The 25,532-nt window shown below is 47.4% G+C and overlaps 2 protein-coding genes across 3 annotated transcripts in view; both read left to right on the forward strand.

Moving 5' to 3' along the window:
- Window positions 1-2,521: 2,521 nt before the first annotated feature.
- Window positions 2,522-9,490, forward strand: Tnfrsf17 (TNF receptor superfamily member 17). Its single transcript, XM_075989765.1, has 4 exons — window positions 2,522-2,658; window positions 2,771-2,899; window positions 3,777-3,923; window positions 9,091-9,490. Exons 2-4 carry the CDS (start codon window positions 2,785-2,787, stop codon window positions 9,369-9,371), a joined length of 543 nt encoding a protein of 180 aa, XP_075845880.1. The 5' UTR covers window positions 2,522-2,658; window positions 2,771-2,784; the 3' UTR covers window positions 9,372-9,490.
- A 3,045-nt stretch (window positions 9,491-12,535) lies between these two features.
- Window positions 12,536-25,532, forward strand: part of Snx29 (sorting nexin 29) — a 420,267-nt gene continuing 407,270 nt past the window's right edge. For both annotated transcript variants that reach the window (XM_075942055.1, XM_075942056.1), the window contains exon 1: window positions 12,536-12,846. In XM_075942055.1, coding sequence (XP_075798170.1) covers window positions 12,585-12,846 — 262 coding nt within the window. In that variant the 5' untranslated portion in view covers window positions 12,536-12,584. The remainder of the gene's footprint in view (window positions 12,847-25,532) is intronic.

Consider the following 25,532-nt stretch of genomic DNA (forward strand, 5'->3'; position numbering starts at 1 on the left):
TTATTAATCACAATTCCAAACTGGCAGGGGATTGTGACTTATGCCTTCATCTGGCACCCAACATTTGGTTTTAGACCCTCCCAAGTGGTGCGGGAGAATTGTCTGTATTCTGTCAATCATGTTTTAAATAAATGCTGATTGGCCAGGCAGGAAGTATAGGTGGGTCAACCAGACAGGAAGTAGAGGCAGGGCGATGAGAACAGGAGAATTCTAGGAAGGTGGAAGCCCATTTCCCACACTCCTGCCCAGACCACCAAAGAAGCAGGATGTGACTTGCCCCACTGAAAAAGATACTGAGCCATGCGGTTGACATAGATATGAATGGGTTAATATAAGTTACAAGAGTTAATAAGAAGCTAATGGGCCAATCAGCTTATGATTAATGTAGAATTCTGTGTGGTTTTCTTTGGGGGCTTATTGGCTGTGGGAACTGGGCAGGACATAAACCTCAATAATCCCAGCCCTCATGTTACAGATTCTAACTAAGTTACAAGGAAGAAGCTCTTCCCGAGCTTGTCCATCTGTCTTTCCTCTGTTCCTTTCCCCTCTGGAACACTGCCCATCAGGGGCTTATTGGGCAGAACACACAGCAGCCTCTGCACATCAGAGGCTAAGATTGTCTTTAGGCATCTGAACTACTAACCTTTTTTCTAACTGCTCATTAGTACTTTTTAAAAATGTCAACAATGGAACACAGATTTTGTTTGGCTTATAGAAATGTATTAAAATTGGTGACATTAGTAGTGTTTTGAGACAGAGCCCTGGCTGTCCTGGAACTTGATATGTAGACAAGGGTGGCCTTGAACTCACAGAGATCTGCTTACCTGTTTCCTGGAGGTTGGGATTATAGGCATGTGCTACTATGCAATGTTGACACTTAAACGTTAAAAAAGGTTTATATATTTAATTTGTGTATGTCTCTGTTTATGCATGTGTGTGCTGGTGCATGCACCTGTGTGTACTGCAGGACAGGTGCCAGCTGTCTTTTATTAGAACTCTTTCCCACTCCTTTGAGACAAGAACTCTCCTCTAGCTGAGGCCCGTGTTTTTTCAACCTGGCTGTAAAACTGCAGGTCCCAGATGGTGCTATAATCTACACTGGCTATCCAACTTGCTATGTGGGCACTAGGATTCCAACTCCACTTCTCATGATGGCCCAGAAAGTGTTCTTATCCACCGAGGCATCTTTCCAGTCTTACTAGATAAGATTCTGTTCACATGGTATTTATCCAGGCTGGAACAAGCAAGCCACACAAACCCTTAAGTTTCCAGGATTGGTATGGAGCCAATCATGTATTTATTTAGACTTTTTGAGATGGGGTTTCTCTGTTAACCCTGGTTGTCCCAGAACTTACTCTGAAGACCAGGCTGGCTTCAGACTCACAGAGATTCTCCTATGTCTGCCACCAAAGTGCTGGGATTAAAGGTATGTGCCACCACCGCTTGGCCCAATCATGTATTTTTAAAAATGCATTTATATGTATGTGTGTTTGTCCACATGTGTATCTGTGCACCATGTGTGTGCCTGGTGCCCATGAGGCCAAGCGAGTGCACTAGATCCCCTGGGACTTGAGTTACAGATGGTTGGTGGTGAACCTCCACGTAGGTGCTGGAAATCAAACCCAGGTTCTTTGGAAGAATAGCCAGTGCAACTGCTGAAACATCTTCTGCACCTCATCATGCAGTTTTATGACAAGGTTGCTACAGTGTAGTTCATGTCGGCCTTGGATTCGCTACCTTCTACATCCCAGGTAGCTGTGACTATAGACACTCTGCCCAGCTTTAATTAAAATTTTTATTTTTGAGACAGGATCTTGCTATGTACCCCAGGCTGGCTTTCCACTTTAGACCCTCTTGTCCTAGCCTCATAAATGGTGGTACTATTGGCATGTACCACAATGACACTCAATCTTGAATCCTTAACCCTGACATTACAGGATTATATAGGATATGACGTATGTGCATAAGTCATCAATCTAAGGCCCTACACATTTTCTGGAGGATGGTAAAGGCTCATTTCTTTTCATGGATATATACTGGGTTGCTGTTTTACTTTGTTTTTGAGACAGGGTTTCTCTATGTAACCCTAGAGGTGAGACTGACTTCAAACTCAGAGATTTGTCTACCTCTCCTCTAGAGTGCTGGGAATAAAGGCACGTGTCACCACAACCAGCTAGGATGGCTTTTACCGACGTAACATAATGCCCCCAAACAATCTTTCTTTCAAGCCTCTTTCTTTAATCCCAGATGTCAAAGCATAACTGGTAGTCATATTTGACTGGCTCCCCCCCTCTGTCTTCCTTTCTGTCAGTCACTACCACCCTCCAGTTACAGGCTATGGTCTACCTTCCCTGTTGACTCTAAGTGTGGAAGGGACACAGCTCTCATCTCGTCCATCTCCCGTCACACGGCACAGCCCACAAATAGAGGGTCCCTAAACGGCTACTGTACTTTCTGCTTGATGCCCTAAGCTGCTCACGTTGTGCAACTGTCACCTGGATGGGAGATTTCCTCTATAAATAGGCAGTCTCTGTTTCAGGTGCGGTTTGCTGTGATCTTCCACCCCACTGCTCCACCCAAGGTTCTTAGAGACAGAGGGCCAGAGAGGTGTTCAAATCCCTCGCCACAATACCCGCGGTCCTCAGAGGAACCAACAAGGTGGGGGTCATTTCTTCCCCCTCAACGTCCCTGACCGCTGTTCACAGGGAACCCTGACTAGGAATTTGCTTGTCCTCCGGGCTGTTCTGTCTGCTCTTTCCGTTTCTTTCAGTGATCAAATCGCACATGGCTCAGCAGTGCTTCCACAGTGAATATTTTGACAGTCTGCTGCATGCTTGCAAACCTTGCCACCTTCGATGTTCCAACCCTCCTGTACCCTGTCAGCCTTACTGCAATCCAAGTAAGTGAGACTCTTCAATAAGTGCTTCTTGTTGGGAGGCATTCGTGATATCGTGATAGTGCCTGTTTATCTACCAGAGAATAAAAGCTATGGAGAGGGTGGGGAGATTTTTTTCCCCCTGAATCAAAATCAGAAATCAAACAATGATTTAAATGTCTCATGGAGCAAAAGAATTATTCAGAACCAAACGCAACTTTATCTGGCACCAATAGTGAGGAAGATTTCATCAAGCCTTAATTAATGGTATTTAGAATTTAAAGTCAATGTTGGTGAAGTCAGGGATGGGCAATACCAGCTTCTAACTCACTGGTTCTCAACTTTCCTAATGCTTCAACACTTTAATATAATTCCTCATGGTGTGCTGAGCCCAACCATAAGATTATTTTGTGGCTACTTTATAACTGTAATTTTGCTAGTTATGAATCCTAATGTCAATATCTAATATGTAAGCTCTGTGAAAGAGTTATTCAACAACCCCAAGTGGTCTCGAATCACAGGCTGCGAACCACACAAATTTAAGATTAGCCTGGACTACACAGTGAATTCTTCAGCAGCTTGACATTCTGTCTCAAAAACAACAGAAGGAGCCATGCTGTAGAGGACTTGATAGAGGGCCTGGCTGGCACACAGCTCTGGCCTCTGTCCCCAGCAGTGCATATGGTCACAGTGCTGCGGTTCTGTAATCCCAGCACTTACATAGGAAGTGGAGACTCATGAGTCAGAGGCCAGCCTGGGCTACATGAGATTTGGTCTCAATAAACACCCCCCACCAAGTAAGGTATTCATGAATATGCAATAGGGGAGTGTTGGAAAATTCATACTTGATGTGAATGATGAACTCTGGCTTCGTGTCTCTTTGACAAATCTTTTACTAAAGGCATGACCAGCTCGATGAAAGGGATACATATTGTTCTCTGGACCTTCTTGGGCTTGACCTTGACTGTTTCTCTGGCTCTTTTTACACTCACATTCTTGCTGAGGAAGATGAACTCTGAAGCACTGAAGGACAAACTTCAAAACCCAGGTCAGTCTGATGGTGACTCTGAAATCTATTTCTGTAGGGGTGATTCTTCCAAGTTTCATTTCCTTTTCCTTTTTTAACGTTGGCCTTTTTTTTTTCTTTTTGGTTACAGCACTTTCAAATGTGTTAGTGGACAGTTGAAATTTTGAGCTGGGTGTGGTGGCAGATGCCTGTCATCTTAGCACCTGGGTAGTGTACGTAGGAGGATCAGGGAGTCAAAGTCATCTTCAGTTACATGTTGACTTTGAGGTCAGCTTGGGCTACATGAGACCATGTCTAAAAACAAAATATAAAAACAGCCTCCACTGCCCTCCCAAACAAACAAACAACAGAGAAATCCTGGCATTGACAGTTACTTTGCCGCTCTCCTTCGGATGCCCACGTCCCCCCAGTTCTTCTCTTGGTAATTGCTCTAGAGGCTTCCTTGGAAAGTGTTTTTGACTGAAGTTAGCACACTGATGAGATACTCTGCTCTCGCACACTGAGAGCCAGGCACTCTCAGGCTAGGTGTAGTTGGCAAGATCCCTGGTCATGCTTTTAACGCAATTAAAAGCACTGTGAACATTTTACTGCCTAAAATACTAGAAATGAATAACCAGTTGCTCCTGGTTTCACTAGCCATCTCAAAAATAATTACTAGGGAACAGTGTACCAATCTCAGAGAAGCAAATACTCCACCTGAGAACCTCTCAGCTAAAACTGTTTTTATAGCACCGTTCCCCACGATCTGATTCTCAGACACATAGAGGCCATTGGCCCACATCTTTTAATTAACTATTTTTTCTTTTGGTGTGTGTGGTGCATGCATGTGAGTGTGCACTTGCTCGTGAGGTCGGAGCAGGGCATCAGGTGTCTTCTTCTATTGCTTTTCACCTTGTTGCCACAAGATAGGCTCTCTGGCCAGATGGTGGTGGCATATGTCTTTAGTCCCTCTCAGCATTTGGGAGGCAGAGGCAGGCAAATCTCTGTGAGTTCGAGTCTAGCCTAGTCTACAAGAGCTAGTTCCAGGACAGGCACCAAAGCTAGAGAAACCCTGTCTCAAAAAAAAAAAAAAAAGACAGGCTCTCTCAATGGACTGAATTATGTTGTTGCAGCTATGATATCATCTCTGCCATTAGGAGGTTACAGGCATGTACTTGTTACCAGAGTATTAGAGATTTAAACTCAGGTCCTCTGACTTGCAAGTTCTTATACCACTAAGCCATCTTCTGAGCCCTTGTCCTGCTTCTTTATGCATTTGGTTTCTGTGCACAAAGTGCAAAGCATCTACCCCAGTGCTCTCCAGTGCAGGTGGAGCGGTGGGTAATTCACTCTGTCCTCCATGTGGTCAGTAGGTAAGAGACTGAATTTTAATTGTTTTTAGTTATATGTATATGTGTGTGTCTGAGAGTGGCTTTATGTATGTGAGTGTGTGTATATATACATACATACATACACACATATAGATATATGTGCACACACACATATCTATATGTATATATATTCAGGCACTCCTCTGCATGTCAGAGCAGGACACCAGATCCCATTGTAGTAGGAGTTATAGGTGGTTGCTAGGGAAGCAATCCTGGCTCTTAACCACCGAGTCAGCTCTTCAGCTATGAATTTTTTTTTTTTTTGGACAGGGTTTTTCTGTGTAGCCCTGGCTGTCCTGGAACTAGAATTGTAGATCAGGTTGGCCTTGAACCCAGGGATATGCCTGTTTCTGGGATTCAAGGCATGTGCCACCACTGCCTGTCAAATTTTTTTTTTTTTTGGTTTTTCGAGACAGGGTTTCTCTGTAGCTTTGGTGCCTGTCCCGGAACTAGCTCTTGTAGACCAGGCTGGCCTCGAACTCCCAGAGATCCGCCTGCCTCTGCCTCCCGAGTGCTGGGATTAAAGGCGTGCGCAGCCACCACCCGGCCCATCAAAATTTTTTTTTTTTTTCAAATATTTATTTATTTATTATGTATACAATATTCTGTCTGCGTGTAGGCCTGCTGGCCAGGAGAGGGCGCCAGACCTCCCTACAGATGGTTGTGAGCCACCATGTGGTTGCTGGGAATTGAACTCAGGACCTTTGGAAGAGCAGGCAATGCTCTTAACCACTGAGCCATCTCTCCAGCCCCCCATCAAAATTTTTTTAACATACAAACTGCACATATGTAAAGTACATGATACAATGTTCTGACTACAGACACATAGGGAAACTGTGAAACAACATATCCAGGAAGCTGGAGAGATGGCTCAGAGGTTAAGAGCACTGGCTGCTCTTCCAGAGGTTCTGAGTTCAATTCCCAGCAACCACATGGTGGCTCACAACCATCTGTACTGAGATCTGGCGCCCTCCTCTGGTGCGTGGGCATACATCAAGGCAGAATGTTGTATACATAATAAATAAATCTTTAAAAAACAAACAAAAAACCCCCAACATATCCACATCTTTACAGAGTTGACTGTTTTGGGTGATGGGCCGGCCCTCAGCACTCTTCTGGGTGGTGGGGCTGGCTGGACCCTATGCTCTGCTGCTTGCAGCACCATGTCACCTGGTCGTCTAGACACAGGCTGACTCATCCTCATCTGCTGGAACTGCAGCTCTGGCCTTCCGAGCCTCTGCTTCTCTTTTCTCTACCTCCTTGCATCTGCTAACCACCATCCTGTGGTTCTGTAAGCAGCATCTTTTTTTTTTTCAAGACAGGGTTTCTCTGTGGTTTTGGAGCTTGTCCTGGAACTAGCTCTTGTAGACCAGGCTGGTCTCGAACTCTCAGAGATCTGCCTGCCTCTGCCTCCCGAGTGCTGGGATTAAAGGCATGCGCCACCACCGCCCGGCTGTAAGCAGCATCTTTAGGTACACCTGGAAGTAAGGTCAGGCAAGCTTTCTTCCTGTGTTTAGTGTGTTTCTAGAGCAACTCCGAATGAGGTGCTTTTATTATTTATTTTATTTTATGTATATGGGTGTTTTGCCTCATATGTGCACCACATGTGTGCTTTGCCTTCAGAAGCCTCAGAGTACTCTGGGACCGAAGTTACAGTTGTGAGTTACCAAGTGAGCACTGGGAATCAAACCCACATCCTCTGCAAGAACAGCCAGTGCTTTTAGTGGTTAAGCCATTTCTCCAGGCGCCTGGATGAAAAAGTTGCTGTGAAATGTTGGGAAGCAGAAGCTTAATCTTTTGTGTGAGAGAGTGCAGGTCACAGCATGTGTGGAGGTCAGGGGACAATTTTTAGGAGTCATTTCGCATCCCACTTTGAGGCAGGGTCCGTCTTGTGTCTCATACTTTGACTCATTCTCCAGGACAGCGAACCGGCCTTCAAGCTTCTGGGGCGATTCTCATGTCTCTTGTCTCTAACCTCACTAAAAATCTGGCATTACAGATGCCTGCTGCCACACCCCATTTTCTTTTTTCTTTTGAGATAGGGTTTCTCTGTGTAGCCCTGGCTGTTCTGGAACTGGCTTTGTAACCAGCTGCCCTTGATCTCATTGGTGTCTGCCTGCCTCTGCCTCCCAAGTGTTGGGATGAAAGGTGTGACACCACTGCCTGGCTGTCACACCCCATTTATTTTTATTTTGGTTTTTTGAGACAGGGTTTCTTTGTAGCTTTTGGAGCCTGTCCTGGAACTAGCTCTTGTAGACCAGGCTGGCCTTGAACTCACAGAGATCCGCCTGCCTCTGCCTCCCGAGTGCTGGGATTAAAGGCGTGCACCACCACCACCCAGCTCACACCCCATTTTTTGACGTGGGTTCTGAGAATCTGAACTCAAGCTTGTGTAAAAAGTCCTTTTTTTGTTTGTTTTTCAAGGCAAGGTTTTCCAGTGTAGCCCTGACTGTCCTGTCAGCTCTGTTGACCTAGCTGGTCTTGAACTCAGAGATTAGCCTGCTTGATCCCAGCACCTGAGATTAAAGTCATGCACCACCAGCACCAGGCACAATAAGTGCTTTTGAAAACTCATTCTGCACAGATGTGCAGTGGAGACAAACTGGGAATTAATCTATGGGATCGAAGGAAATTCATTTTCAAATCAATTATCCAGGAGTGTGACCCTCACCTGTAACATCAGTTCCCTGGAGGCTGAAGCAAACAGAAGGGTCACCAACAGTCTGAGGCCACAGGCTGGAGAGATGGCTCAGTGGCTAAGAGCACTTGCTGCTTTTACAGAGGATCACAGTTTGGTTTCCAGCATCCACATGGCAGCTCACAACCTTTTGTAACTTCAGTTCCAGGGAACTCAGGAGTATACATGGTACATATACCTACAGACAGCAAACACTCACATTCATTATAGAATAAAATGAGGAGGCCAGCCTGGGCTACAGTGAGTTCTAGGCTAACTTGGGCTACAGAACAAGATCCTGTCCCCCTCCCTCCACAAATTAATGTACTGAAAAATACTCCATAAGATGTCACGTCAGAAAAACTAGGCCACAGAACACACCTGAAGGATGGAGGTACTTGCCACCAAGCATGTGAGGCTGAGTTGGATCCACTCCCACAAGTGGTTGTGATGTTCACAGGTGCACTGTGATGTGACTCCTCCCACCACAATAGATTAGCTCAAAAAATTCCTTCTATATTCTTCCCCCATCTTATATTAGAATTGAACTCAGGGCCTTTCTTGAATATGCTGGCTCCAAACTCTCTCTGCCTTAGTTCCCTGAGTGGCTGGGATTACAGGTGTGCTACCTTTGCTTCTGTATTCCGAAACGTCACTCATAGGCTGACTCTGACGCGCTGTGACATATGCTAATTTCCTGTGTAAGATGAGGTCAAAGCCTCAGAACTTGCAAAAGCCAAGTGGATAATAGGTATATGGACTGATCCTGTTTGTGGCTTTGCCAACAAGGGTACTCTCCACCTGTTTGGAGATAGCAGGGGCTGTCTTTGAATCCAGCCCATTGTCTCTGTGTCCCTTCTGTTGTCTTTAGAGTCCATATATATATATATATATATATAGTCTATATAGAGTCTCATGTGAAATCTGAGTTTTAAATGTGGTTAACATAAGACAAGATGTAAAAAGTCCATATACCCAAAACAGCCATCTGCCTCAGGGCCTTGCACGCTGTGACAGTACCGCTGGCCTTCAGGTGAATGCCTGTGTCTGTACCATCAGGATCCAGCCATCTGCCTCAGGGCCATGCACGCTGTGACAGTACCGCTGGCCTTCAGGTGAATGCCTGTGTCTGTCCCATCAGGATCCGTTCTGCCGGACATGGCCAATTCCGACCTGATGAAGAGCAGGGCTGATGACATAAGGATTTTTCCCCGAAGCCTGGAGTATACGGTGGAGGAATGCACCTGTGAGGACTGTGCCGAGAGCATCCCGAAGGTTGATTCTGACCACTTCCCACTTCCAGCCATGGAGGAGGGCGCAACCATTCTCGTCACCACGAAAACAAGTGACTATGGCAAGAATATGCCAACTGCTTCGGAAAGTGTCACAGGGATGGAGAAACCAATTCATTCTAGAGAATGAACCTCTGTCTGGTATAGAGCCACTTTGAGAGCCTGTCAGAGGGAGAGATGAGGCTTTTCATGTCTTTAGGATGTTTATCAGCTGGGATATAGCCTATTGTCCTTTAATAAACTCTTTACATTAGATTCATTCCCCCATCTTATCATTGGGAGTTTAACTGTGGAAGATTCCTTGATTTTGACTGAAGTTTCATCTCTCTCTTAAAAAACAAACAAAACAAAACAAAAACCCTCTATAGGCCCTAGAATGTCATGTTTCTATGGAGTCACCCACGATGTGGTGTATTTCAAGACAAACTGGGTTCTCCTGACGGCCAAAGGAAGCAAGGTTATCCCATGTTTTTTGGTAAACAGGAGAAGCCAGGCCATTTCAGTGTGCAGTGCACAGGTTCTCTAGGTCCCCAGCTTACGGCAGCAGCAGACATTAGTATGCTTACACAAACCATGTGCCATTGCTAACTGCGACAAGCAGGAACCTGTTACTGTTTTTGGCTCAAGCGCAGTGTATGATCACTTATGTAGGCTTAATGGTGCCAGAGACTGCTTCAAGTCCTTTCACACAGACAAAATCCTATAAGGAAGACAGACAATTATTATCTCCATCCTACAGTTGCTGACAGGGCTGAGAATGTAGCTTCGTGGTGGAATACTTGCCTACTATATTCAAGGTCCCAGGTTAAGCTTCCAGCTTACACCACACACACACACACACACACACACACACACACACACACACACACACACACACAGAGAGGTGGGGGAGGGAGGGAGGGAGACAGACACTGAATCAGAGCAGGGTAAAAGCTAGTGAGTTATTCTGTGGAACTGTCACAGGACATTTGGGAATGTATAAAGGACTACAATGTGTCTTCCTTTATAAGCTAGCCTTGAGCTCCTGATTCTCCTGCTCCAGCCTCCAGCATGGAGTTACAGATGCATGACCTTCCCCCACCCCCATCCGTGTGCCTGCTGTGGAGGCTGGAAAGCTCAATATGAAGAGGCTAGCATCTGCTGAGAGCTTTCTGGCTGTGCCCTTGCAGATGGAAGAAGATTAGTTAAAGCCACGTGAAATTTCACCAGGACTTAAGTCCACTGGAGAAGGGGAAGTTCCAAGGCTTAGTCACTGTTATGGTTTTGGTCCCTTTAAGAGACAAGCCACACCCATTCCCCTCCCCATCCGCTGAGGCAGGCTGATCTTCAGCTTCTGGCCTGAGCTCGCTCTCTCTTTTCCATCTTCCTCTCGGAGAGGCAGCTTCGCTTCTGCCTCTCTCCCCACTTCTCTGCTTCCCCCCTTCTCTGTCTCTTTGTCCTCTTCTCTCTCTCTCTCTCTCTCTCTCTCTCTCTCTCTCTCTCTCCCCCACTTTACCCTTCCTCCTTCCATAACCCCCTGAATAAACATTCAACCTCACCCTGCCTGTCGTGTCTATCCATGTTTCTGTCTTCTGCCCTGACCAGCAGCCGTCTCTGCCTGGGGCCCACTGCCTGCTGCCACATGGCCCGCCACCAGTGCTCTGAGACCAGCCGCTGCCGCTCGGGCCACCGCTCTGGGACCGGCAGCCATTTCTTTCTGCCTGGGACTGGCTGCTCCCAGAGCCCGCCGCCACCATTTGAGACCTACAACATTTCTGCTGCCTACTGCCACCGGGGATCTTGGAGCATTTTTTAAAAAAGAACAAGTCACCTCTTTTCCCATTGTATCACTGAGAATCAAATCCAGGGCCTCACACTTGTGTTTGCCCACAGAGCTACAGCCTCTAGCTAGCTCTTTATTACTTTTATATTTCTGACAGAGAGTGACTCTAAGTTCAGGCTCATACCCAACAGGAGGAAAATAGTGTTTCAAGTCCGGCTTTTTATTTTATTTCATTTTTTTTCAAAACAGGGTTTCTCTATGTAACAGCCCTACCTGTCCTGGAACTTGTTCTGTTGACCAGGCTGGCTTCGAACTCACAGAAACTCCCCTGCCTCTGCCTCCCGAGTGCTGGAATTAAAGGCATGCGCTATCACCGCTTGGCTCAAACCCTGAACTTCCCCGATGCTGTGAACATAATACTTGTGTTCTCACAGCACCCAGCCTTCCTCGCTCACTGTCACCTGCAGTGTCACTGGACATCGATCACACTCCCCTAATGGCACCCTATCGCTGCCGATGCACCTCCCGAATGGCACCCTATCGCGGCCATTCTCCCCAGCCCCATTACAATCCACTCTCATTCTAGAAGGTTGACTTCTCTCTTTGAGACAAGTTCCCTCTGAGTCTCCACCTGATGAGTGCTGGGGTTAAAGCAAGTGCAAGTCAAGTTTTCTTTAATAATTTATTTATTTTCCTTTCACGTGCATTGCTGTTTTGCCTGCATGTACGTCTGTGTGAGGGTGTTGTCCCCTGGAACTGGGTTTACAACAGCTGTGAGCTGCCACATGGTGCTGGGAATTGAACCCAGGTCCTCTGAAAGAGCAGCAGCCACTGCTCTTAACCGCCAAGCCATCTCCCCAGCCCGTGAAGTTTTCTTTTTTTTGTAATTGTTTTTATTGAGCTATACATTTTTCTCCAGTCCCCTCCCTTTGTCCCCTCTCCACTTCTACCCTCTCTGGTGACCCCCCACGCTCCCAATTTACTCAGGACATTTTGCCGTTTAGTTTTCTTAAAGTCCATTTCTGATTGCATCGCTCAGTTTAAAGTCTTGCCATGGCCTTCTCTTCTCCCATTCAGCAACAGCCAGGCAGTCTGAAAGCAAACGTTCCTGCCTACAAAAGGGCTCCCCTATCTTAAAAGATCCTCCTTCTCAACCCCATTTCTCACTCACCCTGTCCTCCAACCAACCCTTACTGGTAAGGAATTTGACCTGTTCCTTCTGGAACTGCCTATCTTCTACGTTGGCCCATCACACACAGTCTCTCTGACGTTGGAGATTGAACCTAGGGCCTTAACCACGATACATCTGAAAGTAAGGAACGTGCTCTACCACGCTGTAGCTCAGGCCCCTTCTTGGCCTTGAATGCTGGGATTAAAGCCTGTGTCACCAGGCTCTGCGGTCCACTACTCTCCGCCTCCCCCCGCAACTCTTTTGAGACAGGGTCTCAGTCTCGAACTCACAAGGATGACCTTGAACTCTGGATCAGCCTTCTCCCGAGGGCTGGTTTGACAGACTTGCATCACTATTCCAGGCTCTCAGTGTGATTATCCGCATCCTTGTCCCGACCACAATTTAGACTGATGTCTTCTTCCTGGCTCGGGGATGGGGAGGCGTTAATCTCGTCACGCCCCGGGTCTCCACCCCGCCACCCTCGAGCCTCGACTCGTGAGGGTATTTTGGTTCCGGGTCGAGAGGCGGGCCCTCGGAGGGTCCGTGCTTCCGGGGCGGGGCCAGCGGGCGGGGCGCGCGCTCACCCGGCCTGTGTGGAGCTGGGCGGCTGCAGACGCGGCGGTGGCGGCGGCGGCACGGCAGACAGCGGCCCCGGGAGCGGCAACATGAGCGGTGAGTGGCGGCGCCGCCGCTGTCACCCGCCCGGTGGTGCCGCTGCAGCCGCACGCTCTGGGCCCTGTGTCCCCACACCCTGCGGACTCCCGCGGGGTCGTTCGCAGGCTCCGGAGCCCTGGCCCTGGGTCTTCTGCACACTTTCCCGGGGCTGGCGCTCCTGTCCCTTCGCCCCTTCATTGACAGCCAACTCCTAGAGCAGAGCTTGCTCCTTAGTCCCTCCCAGACCTTCCCAGCCCGCTGATCCCCTTGGCAGGTTTCCACACCCCGGACTCTCAGCTCTCTAGTGCGTGCCTCAGCCCCTCTTCTTCCGTCACCCTCCTGGGACCCAGCTCCAGTTACCGGCCCCTGGTTTTCAGTCATTCTCCGGTCCAATGACTACTCTTTCTCCAAGGCAAAGAGCCTCTCTCGACCGTGGGTTTGCTGGCCCGAACCCCTGTCCACAGCAAACCAGAGCAGCTGCTCCAGGTCTCCTGAGGGCGTGTTGCGGCCGCTTTGTCTTCCGTCCCTCTTATTCCCAGTACCTAGGTCCTCAGAGCCGACCCATTAGTCTCGCAGCTTAACTCTCCCGACTGTGCCTTTTGTATTTGGGCAGTGGTTCATGCTCCAGCTCTCTCCATTTCTTCCCCCAGTTCATCGTTTGAGGTCTCTGGTTGTGTCCTAAAACCCTTCCCTTCTTGCCCAATGCTGAACCTGCATGGGACTGATGCCTTGCCCAAGCCAGTACCACGAGCGGGGGAGGTGGTGCGGGTGGGGAGGCTGGAAGTCAGAGGGAGATGGGTGTGGACGGCACGTGCCCAGTGATGCCGAAGTTTAGTCCCCTGAGTCTGAGTCTGACCCCATCCTTGCTTCCCTCTGAAGTCCTGCTGCAGTTTGGTGCTAAGTCATTCCTGGGTGTTGTATGGAGAGATGGGAGTGACTCGGAAAGCGTCGTCTCGGCTGTTGACTCTCTTGCTGGACACAGGGATCTGTATTCCCGCAGTTTTGCTCACTGTGCAGTTGAATTTTAGAGCCCCCACTCCTTGTCCCTTCCTGGCCATTCATTCAGATGTTTCAGGGGCGGACAGGGTGTTGGGGTAAAGGAGAGTCTTTAGTTTTAGCTTTGAAGTTATTTGTGTGCAATTGTAAAAGGATGTTAGATCCTTTTTGTTCTCCAAGAGCAAGGTTTATGATAAGAACTAGTGGTCTTATTGCGGGCTGCTGGAGGGGTTTTCCTGGTGGAGGAACTTTACTTGATCTACCAAAGCAAATCATTGGTTCTAATTAAGGTTTCAGGTCCTTGAATGTTAATTATACACAGCAAAGATGTGAGCTGGCACTCACCAAGAGGGGATGGAGCCCAACATATTGGGTTCAAATCCTGGTTCTATCACATAAAGCTGTATAATTTTAGCTAATTAATTTAGTGTGTATGCACGTGTGTGGGTGTACAGGTGTGTTTGCCTGTGCACATGTGTAGGAGGGCCAGAAATCGACTTTGGATGTTTCGCTCTTGATTTCTTCCTGTTTGTTGATTGGTCCCAGAGCTCACCATTCCAGCTAGACTGTCTGGTCCTAGAGTCTCAGCAGTTCTCCTGTCTCTGCCTCAGTCCACCAGTGCTGGACTTAGAAGCACACTCTACATGCCAGGCTTTACCCATGGGGCTGGGAATCCTGACTCAGGCCCCCATGCTTTCTTGACTGAGTCGTCTCTCCAGCCAGTGTATGTTAGGGATAGCATCTGCCTCCTAGACTAGTAATGGCTGGAGGTTGCTCATCATTAGTGTTGCCATAAAGGTGGAGTGGGGATTGTGGACAGGTCTGCTTCCTGGCCCGTCTGGGACGACAGTGGGAACCAGGCACTCTGAAATTCTTGGTGATGCTGAGGGTGAGCCCAGAGCCTCATACTTGCTGAGCCCCCGTCCTCCCACTGAAGTCGCCTTAGTCCTCACCTTTTCCTTTCAATGTGACCAGAAGGCCTGCCCTGCCTCAGATTCTACCGAGAAAATGCTTGTGCTTTCGTTGGAGGAGGGACTGAGATTGAGAACCCAAAGGAAATTGATCAGTTTATCTTTCAAGGTGACACTTAGTGTCAAACTCGGACACAAGTTTTTGCAGCCAACTGATAACCTGAGTTATAACCCTGGGCCCCGGGTGGTGGAAGGAGAGACCTGACTCCCGCAGGTTGTCCTCTGACCTCCACAGAAACACTGTGACATACTTGTGTACACACTAAATAAATAAATAAAAATGCAATAGAAATTCAAGAAAAGTCTCAGAAAGTTAAAAAAAAATCATTAAGTCTAAAGCCAAATAAATCACATGCAAAAGGAGACTGCAACAGGAGCCCCCTGCAGGCCGCATCCGGGTTGTTTCCTAGAGATCCTTTGCTTTTGTTGTTTGTAACTAAGTGCAATGTCGAGGGTCCATAGCCGTATCCTAGCCTGGATTTGAAGTTCGTTCCGTTTTGAAATATTGTCATTGATTCAGAAGCGATCCATTGAGGGCGGGAGGGAGAGTCTGGAGGTCAAACCCAGGCCCTAACCTGCTAACCATGTGCTCCATACTGTATCCAAGCTCGGAGTATTTTTGTTTCTAGAAGACTGTGGTTGAAAGTGGCCCCGCCCCATGCCGTGGGATTGATGATTGATGCATGTTGAATTTTTAAGTGCCGGATAATTTCCTTCTCTTTTCAAGGAGAATTTTCATGCCAGGTGTGTGATAGTGGTTCATGTCTGTAATTGCAGCCCTCCCAGCACTCAAGAGGCAGAGGCAGGAGGATTACTACAAGCTTTAAACCAGCCAGGTCTATAGATCAAGTTCTAGGTTAGCCTGCGATACATGGTGTAATGAAAAAGAAAAACAAAGGATATTAAGACATTGCGATGTATAATTGTTTATGAGCTCTGCTGTCACCCTGCTTTGGTAGTTGCTCCTGGTGACTGGTTCATCTGTACCTCTGACTGCTTATCCCCCTCCTGAGTGCCATGCCGTTTCATCTGCAGATACTTTATATATATGTATTCTCATATCATGTTAAAAAGGAATTCATTTTGTGATCCTATAAGAAACCAGTGATACCTCAATAGCACCAGCTGTCTAATGTTCAAATGTATAATTAATTGTTTTATGTTGTAATTTTAAACCCAGATCTAAGGGTGGCTTGTCTTTTAAATAATTTAGATCTCTTTGGAAAAAATTTTGGTTTTCTTTTTCTTTTCTTTTGGCTTTTTTCAGATAGGGTTTCTCTGTGCAGTAGCTCTGGCTGTTCTGGAACTCACTTTGTAGACCAGGCTGGTCTTGAACTCGCAGAGATCCACCTACCTCTGTCTCCCAAGTACTGGGATTAAAGGTGTGTGCCACCACCGCCGCTTGGTGCAAAAGAGATGTTAAAAGTTTATTTTATTACTGTGACAGAATTGTACAGATCTCACTGTGGTCAGTATTAGAAAGTTTTCATTGCTCCAGAAAGAAATCCCGAGCCATTAGCAATCCCTTTTCGTCCCCCTACCCACAGTCTCAGACAGTTAATCTCTTTTCTGTCTGATTTTGTTTCTATTATATTCTTTGAGACAGTGTCTTATGTAGTGCAGCAGGTGTTGAACTTCCTATGTAGCCCAGGATAGCCTTTAACATCTGATCCCCCTTGCCTCTACTTCCCAAGTGTGGGGATACACACCTGTCACTCTGGATTTCCCACTATTTGTATTTCATACAAATGAAACCATAAAACTTTTAGTTTTGTTAACTAAAACTTTTGTTTTCAAGATTTTTCCATGGAGCAGTCTAATCTGTAGCTTATTTCTTCTTGTGTCCCCGTGGTGCTCCGCTGTGGGCATTGCTCACCTGCTGTCTGCTCACTGGGGGTGTGTCCAGGTGGTGCTCCACTGTGGGCATTGCTCACCTGCTGTCTGCTCACCGGGGGTGTGTCCAGGTGGTGCTCCGCTGTGGGCATTGCTCACCTGCTGTCTGCTCACTGGGGGTGTGTCCAGGTGGTGCTCCACTGTGGGCATTGCTCACCTGCTATCTGCTCACCAGGGGGTGTGTCCAGGTGGTGCTCCACTGTGGGCATTGCTCACCTGCTGTCTGCTCACTGGGGGTGTGTCCAGGTGGTGCTCCACTGTGGGCATTGCTCACCTGCTGTCTGCTCACCAGGGGTGGACTTCAGATTGTTTGCACTTGGCTCTTGGCTCTTAGAAGGATGCGGCTATGGAAGCTCACATACAGTTTTGCCGAGTGAGACCAGTTTCCATTCCTTTTGGTTAAGGTAGGGAAGAGTGGTCCTGCTGGGTTGTATGAGGCTGTCTGAGGAAGCTGATCTGTTTTCTGCTCACAGGCACCGTGAAGGGTCTGGTTTCTCTAGTCCCCACAAGTCTTTGATAACCTCATTCTAGTGGTGTGAAGTGACACTTCCTGCAGTTTTGGTTTGCATTTTCCTAGTGACTAGCCATCCTGAGCATGGCCTCTTGTGTCCGTTGCCAGTTGTATATCTTCTCTGGAGAAATGTTTGTTTATATCACATCCATGGCATCTTTTTTCATTTTAATATTTTATGTGTATGGGTATTTTGCCTGTATGTATATATGTACACTACATGTATAGCTCGTAACCCACAGATCCAAAGTGGGTGTCTGATTTCTTGTGCGCTGCCATGTGGATATTGGGGATTGAACCCAGGTCCTCTGGAAGCACAACCAGTGCTCTTAACCTCTGAGTCTTCATGCCAGCCCCAGTCTGTCCTTTTTTTTTTTTTTTTGGTTTTTCGAGACAGGGTTTCTCTGTGGCTTTGGAGCCTGTCCTGGAACTAGCTCTGTAGACCTCAAACTCCCAGAGATCCGCCTGCCTCTGCCTCTCCAGAGGCTGGGATTAAAGGCGTGTGCCACCATGCCCATCTTGCCTATTTATTTTTCAGGTCGCCCTTTGAGGTTTAATTTCTTTGTGTGTATGGAGGTCAGAGGTCAACCTCTGTCTTTCTCAGTCACTCCCCCCCCCTTTTTGTATGTTTTCTCTGTGCAGCCCTGGCTGTCATAGAACTCACTCTGTAGACCAGGCTGGCCTTTTACTCAGAGATCCGCCTGCCTCTGCTTCCCGAGCGCCACCACTGTCCAGTTCTCCCTTGGTTTTTGAGACCAGATCTTTTACTGACCATTCTGCTCTCCCATTAAGCTGAACTGGCCATCAGGCCCCAGATATCTGCCTGTCTGCCCCTTCAACACTAGGTTACAATTTTTTGTTATTTATTTATTTGAGACAGAGTCTGGCTGGCCTGAAACTCAGATGTGGTTTGTCTTGCCAGCACGGGGACTAAAGGCAGGTACCACCGTGTGTAGGTGGGTTCATTTATTTATTTAAAAATTGTAAGTCCTAGCCGAGCGGTGGTGGTGCACGCCTTTAATCCCAGCACTCGGGAGGCAGAAGCAGGCGGATCTCTGGGAGTTCGAGGGCAGCCTGGTCTAGAAGAGCTAGTTCCAGGACAGGAACCAAAAAAGCTACGGAGAAACCCTGTCTCGAAAAATCAAAATCAAAAAAAAAAATTTAAGTTCTTGGGATCAAATTCAACTTCTCATGCTTACACAACAACCACTCTCCTGACTAAACCATGCCCCCAGACTTCACAGTGACTTAAAAAAAGTGTGTGTGTGTGTATATGTACAGGTGACACGGTGTGGAGTCGGTTTTCTCTGTTCACTTCACCTGGGCTCTAGAGATTAGTCTCAGATATCCAGACTTGCCTAGCGAGCACCTGCACTCCCCAAAGTGTCATTTTTGAAGACTGTTTTGCTGTGTAACCTAGGCTGACCTCAAAGTCCAAATATTCCTACCGTGAGCTCCTTCTTCCTCAGCCTCTTAGGGATACGTGTTTAGAGTTCCCTCCCCTAAGCTGTTTGCAGTTGTCTTTGAAGGAAGCATGCTCTTCTGTCCTGTGGATTCTTCACAAGGATTTTACTGATTGCTTCATTTTAATGTGACTTACATGTTTTCCAGTTTCTTGTATCTCCTATAAATTAACCACTGAGCTCTGCTCTATTCTTGAATTTAAAATGTCTGAGTAGAAGCAGGGATAAGATGGGTTTAAGGCTGCGAATTTTACGTGCAAATATCTGGGAAAGTGTACTGCACCTGGATGGTGCACACAATTAGATAAACATATATCCCCAGGCCAGAACAATGAAGATACCCATTGGTGGGGAATGTGTTAACACCATGTGTTATGGCCTCAGAGATAGTAAGAAGGAAAGCATAGACTTACACACAAGTCACTGTGTACACATTAATTGAAATTCATGTTCTACTAGGACAGGATGGAGCTGAAGATACTGTGGCTCAGTTGGTGGAGTGCCTGCCTAGCATGCATGAGACCCTGAGTTTCATCTTCAGCCCCACGTAACTGGACATGGTGCTGCACACCTGCAATCCCAGCACTCAGGAGGTGGAGGCATGAGGATCAGGAGTTCCAGGGCATCCTTGGCCACACAGAGAGTTCCAAGTCAACCTGGGTTACGTGAGGTTTTATCTTAAAAAGAAAAAACAAAACATGCAGGGTATAGAGTTATGTGCAAAATATATGCCTCGATGCAAATTAACATATACATCCCACATAGCTGTTGTTGATTTACATTTGCCTGTAGAAGTAACCAACATGCCAGGAGGAAAGAGACCTAACTGGCAGACCTGTGTGGGCCTCTCTTAGGGAGGGAGTGGTCAGATGCTTTCCTGGAGAACTCAGTAGTAGGAACAGTCCACTGCTGCCTCTAGGAGCTGAGGAATTCTAGGTAGTAAGCATGTTTGCTCTTATGGGGAAGAAGAGGTTATTATTAGTCTCAAGCACTGCCTTTTGTCCAACTATATGTGGAAGCCTTGGTGCTCTTGTCTATCAGAAGCTATCATCTCAGGAACCCTCACGATAGAAAAATGCTGGGATCCTTGTTTGAAGGTAGGGGAATCCAGGGGCTGAGAAACCACTGAGTCTGACTGCTGCTTCCTTCCTCAAATATGTGTACATCTTGTCAATTTCTTATTTTTCTGGAAAATTGAAGGTCATAGTTTTCTCCTTGGCTGTTGACTGGGCCCTATCCAGGAGTGACTTGCTCTTGGAATAAAGAATCTGCTGAAACAATGACTGGAAAAAGAATGTGGTTTTCATTCAAAGGCTATTAATATCTTTCTTCTTCATGATGTCACAGGGCTGGTGTATTATGGTAGAATGCTCTTGTTCCAGTGTCAGAAGGGCTGTAACATCTTTGCCATCAGTGGCCTGGACTAATGCCTCTGACCACTGCTGCTGCTGTATGTCTAGGTTCTGACTGCCTAACGAGAGTCAAGTTCTTAACACTCTGGACCTTTGGAGCTAAAGCTGTGTGTGGTGGCGCACACTTTTAATCCCAGCAGTTGGGAGGCAGAGGCAGAAGGAGCTCTGTAAGTTGAGGATAGCCTGGCTACGTAGCAAGTTTCAGACCAGCTAGGGCTATATAGTGAGACTGTTTCAAGGGATGGGGGGAGATACCATAGAGAGGGTAGTTAGGTAAAAATGTCTAAAGGACCCTGGAATGAAGACAATGAAAGAAAACTGAAGGACTGTGATGTGGCTCATTTTATCATTACAATAGAATTTTAATTTTGCTTTCATGTCTAATATTTCCAGATCGAACCTTGCTCCAGAGACTGCACATTGGTCACTGTTATGGGCTGCACAATCTAACAGCAGTCCATCATTTTCATGTAGCACAGTTTGAGACTTAGCTAGATCTTCCTTTCTCCTGCCCGCTTCTTTCTTTTCTCCTTGTTTTGTGCTGCAAATAGTGGTGTGCAGGGTAGATGGCCTTCCTTCTTTGCCTTATGACTCTGAGGTGGTTTCCCAGAGGTGGCACCGACTGCGTTTGTGCCCAAGCAGTTGTACCATTGTGAAGTGCTATGAGTGAGTTGGCAGTGCTGGCAAGGCATTCATCAACCACTCAGCAAAGGGCTGTCTAGCTTGATGTCTGTTGCAGTAGGGTCAGCTTAGGGAAATGGGTTTTACTGGATTGCTGAGCAGCACACTGGCCTGGAATGTGGCAGAAGTTGCTTAAGCTGAAGTCTACAACATGGGACTCTATAGAGTGTGTACTGGAAATGCTTAGGGACATTGATCTGGCGTTGGGCTCAGTTGCATAGAGGTGCTTAGGGAGTCTGCAGGACTGTGTCTGTACAGCTCTCCTTCACAGAGGCACTCCAGGGGCATTCCAGGGTTGGCTGACCATGGGAGCCATCCTGAAGCTCCCTGTGGATCTGATGGGCCTAGAGCTGTGTGTGTAGTCTGTCTGGTAAACTGTCTGTGTGGAGGAAAGGCTAGCGTGTGTGTGTGTGTGTGTGTGTGTGTGTGTGTGTGTGTGTGTGTGTGTGTGTGTGTACATCTGAGCAGAGACCTCGATGGGAAAGGATTTGCCTAAGTTTGATTCGGAGCAGCTGGAAGGGCTAGGAGACGCCTTTATTCAGGTAGTAGAGGTTGAGGGAGGGGCTTGGAGTGAGAGAGCAGCGTAAAGACTGTGGAGATAGGGACCCCTTTTCTGGTTCTGATTTCCGCTTTGCCCAGGAATCCTCATGCCTGGCAGAAGTGCTTCTCTTACCCCTCTCCCCTACACCCTGCCATGCCTGGGCACCTTTTCCTGAGGAGGGAAACTTACCTAGCCCCATCCCATTCATTTTTCTTTTTAATGTTTTATTTTACATTTTAAGATTATTTTATGTTTTGTGTATGGATATTTTTCGTGCATATATGTCTGTGTATCACATGCATGCCTAGTGCCTGCAGAGGCCAGAAGAGGGTGCCAGATCACCCTGAACTGGAGTTACAGACAGTTGTGAGCTGCCATGTGGGTGCTGGGAATCAAACTTAAGTCCTCTGGAAGAGTAGCCAGTGCTCTTAACCACTGAGCCATCTCTCCAGCCTATTTATCTTTCTCATTTGAAACAGTCTCAAGTGACTTAGGCTAGTCTTGAACTTGTTATGAAGTTGAAGATTACCCTTGAACTCCTGATTCTCCCGCCTCTAATTTCCAGTGGTGGGATCACAGGTGTGCACCTACAGTGCGGGATCACAGGTGTGCACCTACAGTGCGAGATCACAGGTGTGCACCTACAGTGCGGGATCCCAGGTGTGCACCTACAGTGCGGGATCCCAGGTGTGCACCTACAGTGCGGGATCCCAGGTGTGCACCTACAGTGCGGGATCCCAGGTGTGCACCTACAGTGCGGGATCACAGGTGTGCACCTACAGTGCGAGATCACAGGTGTGCACCTGCAGTGCGGGATCCCAGGTGTGCACCTACAGTGCGGGATCCCAGGTGTGCACCTACAGTGCGGGATCCCAGGTGTGCACCTACAGTGCGGGATCCCAGGTGTGCACCTACAGTGCGGGATCCCAGGTGTGCACCTACAGTGGTATACACATGTATGGTTTAGATGTTTCATGTGTGGCAGGCAAGCCCTGTACCAACTGAGACACATCCCCAAACGTTCCATTCCATTTTCTGTGCCTGTGTTTGTTTAGCCGACATTCCACTCTTTCTTCTCTCTCATGTTTTTTTAAGCAGAAGCTCAGCTGGGCACTTGGGAGGCAGAGGTAGGAGAATCTCTAAGTTCGAGGCCGGCCTGGTCTACAGGACAACCAGGACTAAACGGTGAAACTCTGTCTCTGAAAAAAATAAAATAAATAAATAAAAGGAAAGCACCACAGTGACTGTGGTGGTTGAAATCTCAAAGTGTGACTGTGGTGGTTGAAATCTCAAAGTCCAAATCAGGAGCAGAAGGAGAGAGAGCACGAGCAAGGAACTCAGGACCGCGAGGGGTGCACCCACACACTGAGACAATGGGGATGTTCTACTGGGAACTCACCAAGACCAGCTGGCCTGGGTCTGGAAAAGCCTGGGATAAAACCGGACTCTCTGAACATAGTGGACAATGAGGACTACTGAGAACCCAAGAACAATGGCAATGGGTTTCTGATCCTACTGTACGCACTGGCTTTGTGGGAGCCTAGGCAATTTGGATGCTCAACTTACTAGACCTGGATGGAGGTGGGGGTTCCTTGGACTTCCCACAGGACAGGGAACCCTGATTGCTTTTCGGGCTGGGGGGGGACTTAATTGGGGGAGGGGGAGGGAAATGGGAAGCGGTGGCGGGGAAGAGACAGAAATCTTTAATAAATAAATAAATTTAAAAAAAAAGAATAAGAATGGCTCCCAGGGCCCCCATAGGCTCACACATTGAATGCTTAGTCACCAGGGAATTTGAAAGGATTAGAAGGATTAGGAGTTAGTGACCTTTGAGGCTCCCAAACCCCATTTTGGGCTTAGTCTCTCTCTCTCTGCCCCTGATCAGGATGTAGCTTTTAGCTATTTCTCCAGCACCATGTCTGCCTGGTGTCACATTCCCTGCTATAATGATCATGGACTCACCCTCTGAACTGTAAGCCGGCCCCCAATTAAATGCTCCTTTTATAAGAGTTACCTTGGTCATGGTGTCTCTTCACAGCAACAGAACAGTGACTGAGATAGAGGTTGGTACCAGGGACTGGGCTATTGCTGTGACAGGCCAGATCATGCTGCTTGTTGGTAGAATGTGGACTTTGGACTAGAAAAGAATTTGAAAGCTTTAAATGGGCCTTATTGGGCCATCGTAGTAGGAGCATGGAATACAGTACTGAGGGTGATTTGGACTGTGGGGCCCAGCTCAAGGGGTTTCAGGGGGTACGAATATTAGTAACTGGCCTAGAGACATTGTTGTGATATTTTGGCAAAGAATGTGTGTGCTTTTCCCCCTTGTTCTAAGAATCTGTCTGAGGCTAAGTTGAAGAGTTTTGGATTAATGGTGTTGGCAGAGGAGACTTCAAGGCAGCTGAGCACTAGAAACCACTCTTAATAACGAGAAGGAGCAAGGTGGACAAAGAGAATTACAAAGCTTTTTGTACAATCTGAGGAGAAAAGGAACTACCAGGAAGTGTAATGGAGCTAAGTCCAGTGCTCAAGGAGATAAAGTTTAAAGAAAAGCCTGATACTAAAGGGAGTGGTAACCTCAGGGGAAGACCCAAACAGGTGTAGCTTTAGATTATAGTCTTTCAATTCTGGCACCTTTGACTATTGGGACTGGACTGGATAAATCCCCTATTGGTGAAGGGGATTGCCCAGCAGCATTCCTGGCCTCTACCTACTGCAGGTGTGTGTGTGTGTGTGTGTGTGTGTGTGTGTGTGTTTGTGGTGACAGGTGTGTGTGTGTGTGTGTGGTGACAGGGTCTTTCTCTGTAACTCTGACTAGGTTGGGACTCACTGTGTAGCTCAGGCTGACCTCAAATTCATGGCAATCCTCCTGTGATAGTTTACTGAGTGCTATGATTTTTAAATGTTCACCACCAAGCCTAGTTTCTCCAATCCATGATAAGAAAAAACAGACAAAATAAATCCCACAAAAATTAGAAACAGCAAGAGCCAAGTATTGTGGCACCTTTAATTCCAGCACCTGGGAAGCAGAGGCAAGACAGATCTACACAGTGAGTTCTAGGATAGCCAGTGCAACATAGAAAGACCCTGTCTCAACCAAAACCTCAGCCAGATAGCCTCCAGGGTACTAGGGATGCCTTTCCTTGTAGAGTGCTGGTTCCAGAGGTAGCTCAGGGACTGATTCTCAGCATCTTCAGCCTGCTTTCCCAGAATGCCACAGACATAAGTGAGGACCAGACAGCCAAGATCATCCACGGCCCAGCCAGTTCCTGGATGGTTTGGGCTGGATTTTTTCCCCCCATCTCCAGGAAAAAAAGTCTCCATCCCCTGCTGGCTACTCCTGGGAGGTGAAGCCACCCAGCTGAGAATGTTATTTACCCCCACTCCTGGGTAAGACCTCTCATTAGTTCCTTGAATCCTCATACCTGGACAGTATGTGCTTTCCCGTGAGGACCCTGGCCCCCAACATTGACAGGTGCTCCCCAGGTAACTAGAAGTGTGTAAGAGGGTCCGGGGTGGAGCTCATTGCTCCATCCTTTGGGGGCAGTCCTCCAGTTGTTCCTTTTATCTGTGGCAGTCCTTCCCATAATATTTTTTTTTTTTGATACAGGGTTTCTCTTTGTTGCTTTGGAGCCTGTCCTGGAACTTGTTCTGTAGACCAGGCTGGCCTTGAGCTCATAGAGATCCTCCTGCCTCTGCCTCCACTGCCCGGCCCCATAAAATATTTTATCAATATGACACAGAGTTAGCCTTCATTTTAAATTGAGCATTCTAGTACCATTTATAAAGAGTGACCATCACTTCTGTCCTGTTCTAAAACATTCTTATCACTCAAGAGCCGTCCACCCCCCACCCACTCCCGCCCCCAACCTCCCCTGTCTCTGCCTCTGAGTTTTTCTGTCCTTTTGAGAAGGATAGCACAAGCTCTCACTTTCTCATTCCTGCCACCAACATGGCAAATGTGACCTGATAATGTTTGAACTCATCTTGAGTGGAGACTCAGGCAGAAGTTTGTGATAAAATTTATATGGGACCTTTTGGAATTTAAACACTAAATTAAAATTAGCTCTTAAGGACAGGGACAAGGAAAAGCCACACGGTGTTGTTTGAACTGGGTTGTGGTATATCACGTGAACATATGACTTCTTGTGTGGGGTGCTGGGGATGGAACCCAGGGCCTTTCCCGCACCAGACATGTCTATTACTGTGTGGAGTCCCTTCATTTTGAGACCTTAA

The sequence above is a fragment of the Microtus pennsylvanicus genome, chromosome 11 (genome assembly GCF_037038515.1).
Source record: "Microtus pennsylvanicus isolate mMicPen1 chromosome 11, mMicPen1.hap1, whole genome shotgun sequence".
Lineage (NCBI taxonomy): Eukaryota > Metazoa > Chordata > Mammalia > Rodentia > Cricetidae > Microtus > Microtus pennsylvanicus.

What these genes read in the sequence shown, in the direction of transcription:
- Tnfrsf17 (XM_075989765.1), top strand. Translation starts at nt 2,785, where the DNA reads ATGGCTCAGCAGTGCTTCCACAGTGAATATTTTGACAGTCTGCTGCAT. An exon ending in TCAGCCTTACTGCAATCCAA is followed by an intron (nt 2,900 to 3,776) that starts GTAAGTGAGACT and finishes CTTTTACTAAAG; the next exon opens with GCATGACCAGCTCGATGAAA. An exon ending in GGACAAACTTCAAAACCCAG is followed by an intron (nt 3,924 to 9,090) that starts GTCAGTCTGATG and finishes CTGTCCCATCAG; the next exon opens with GATCCGTTCTGCCGGACATG.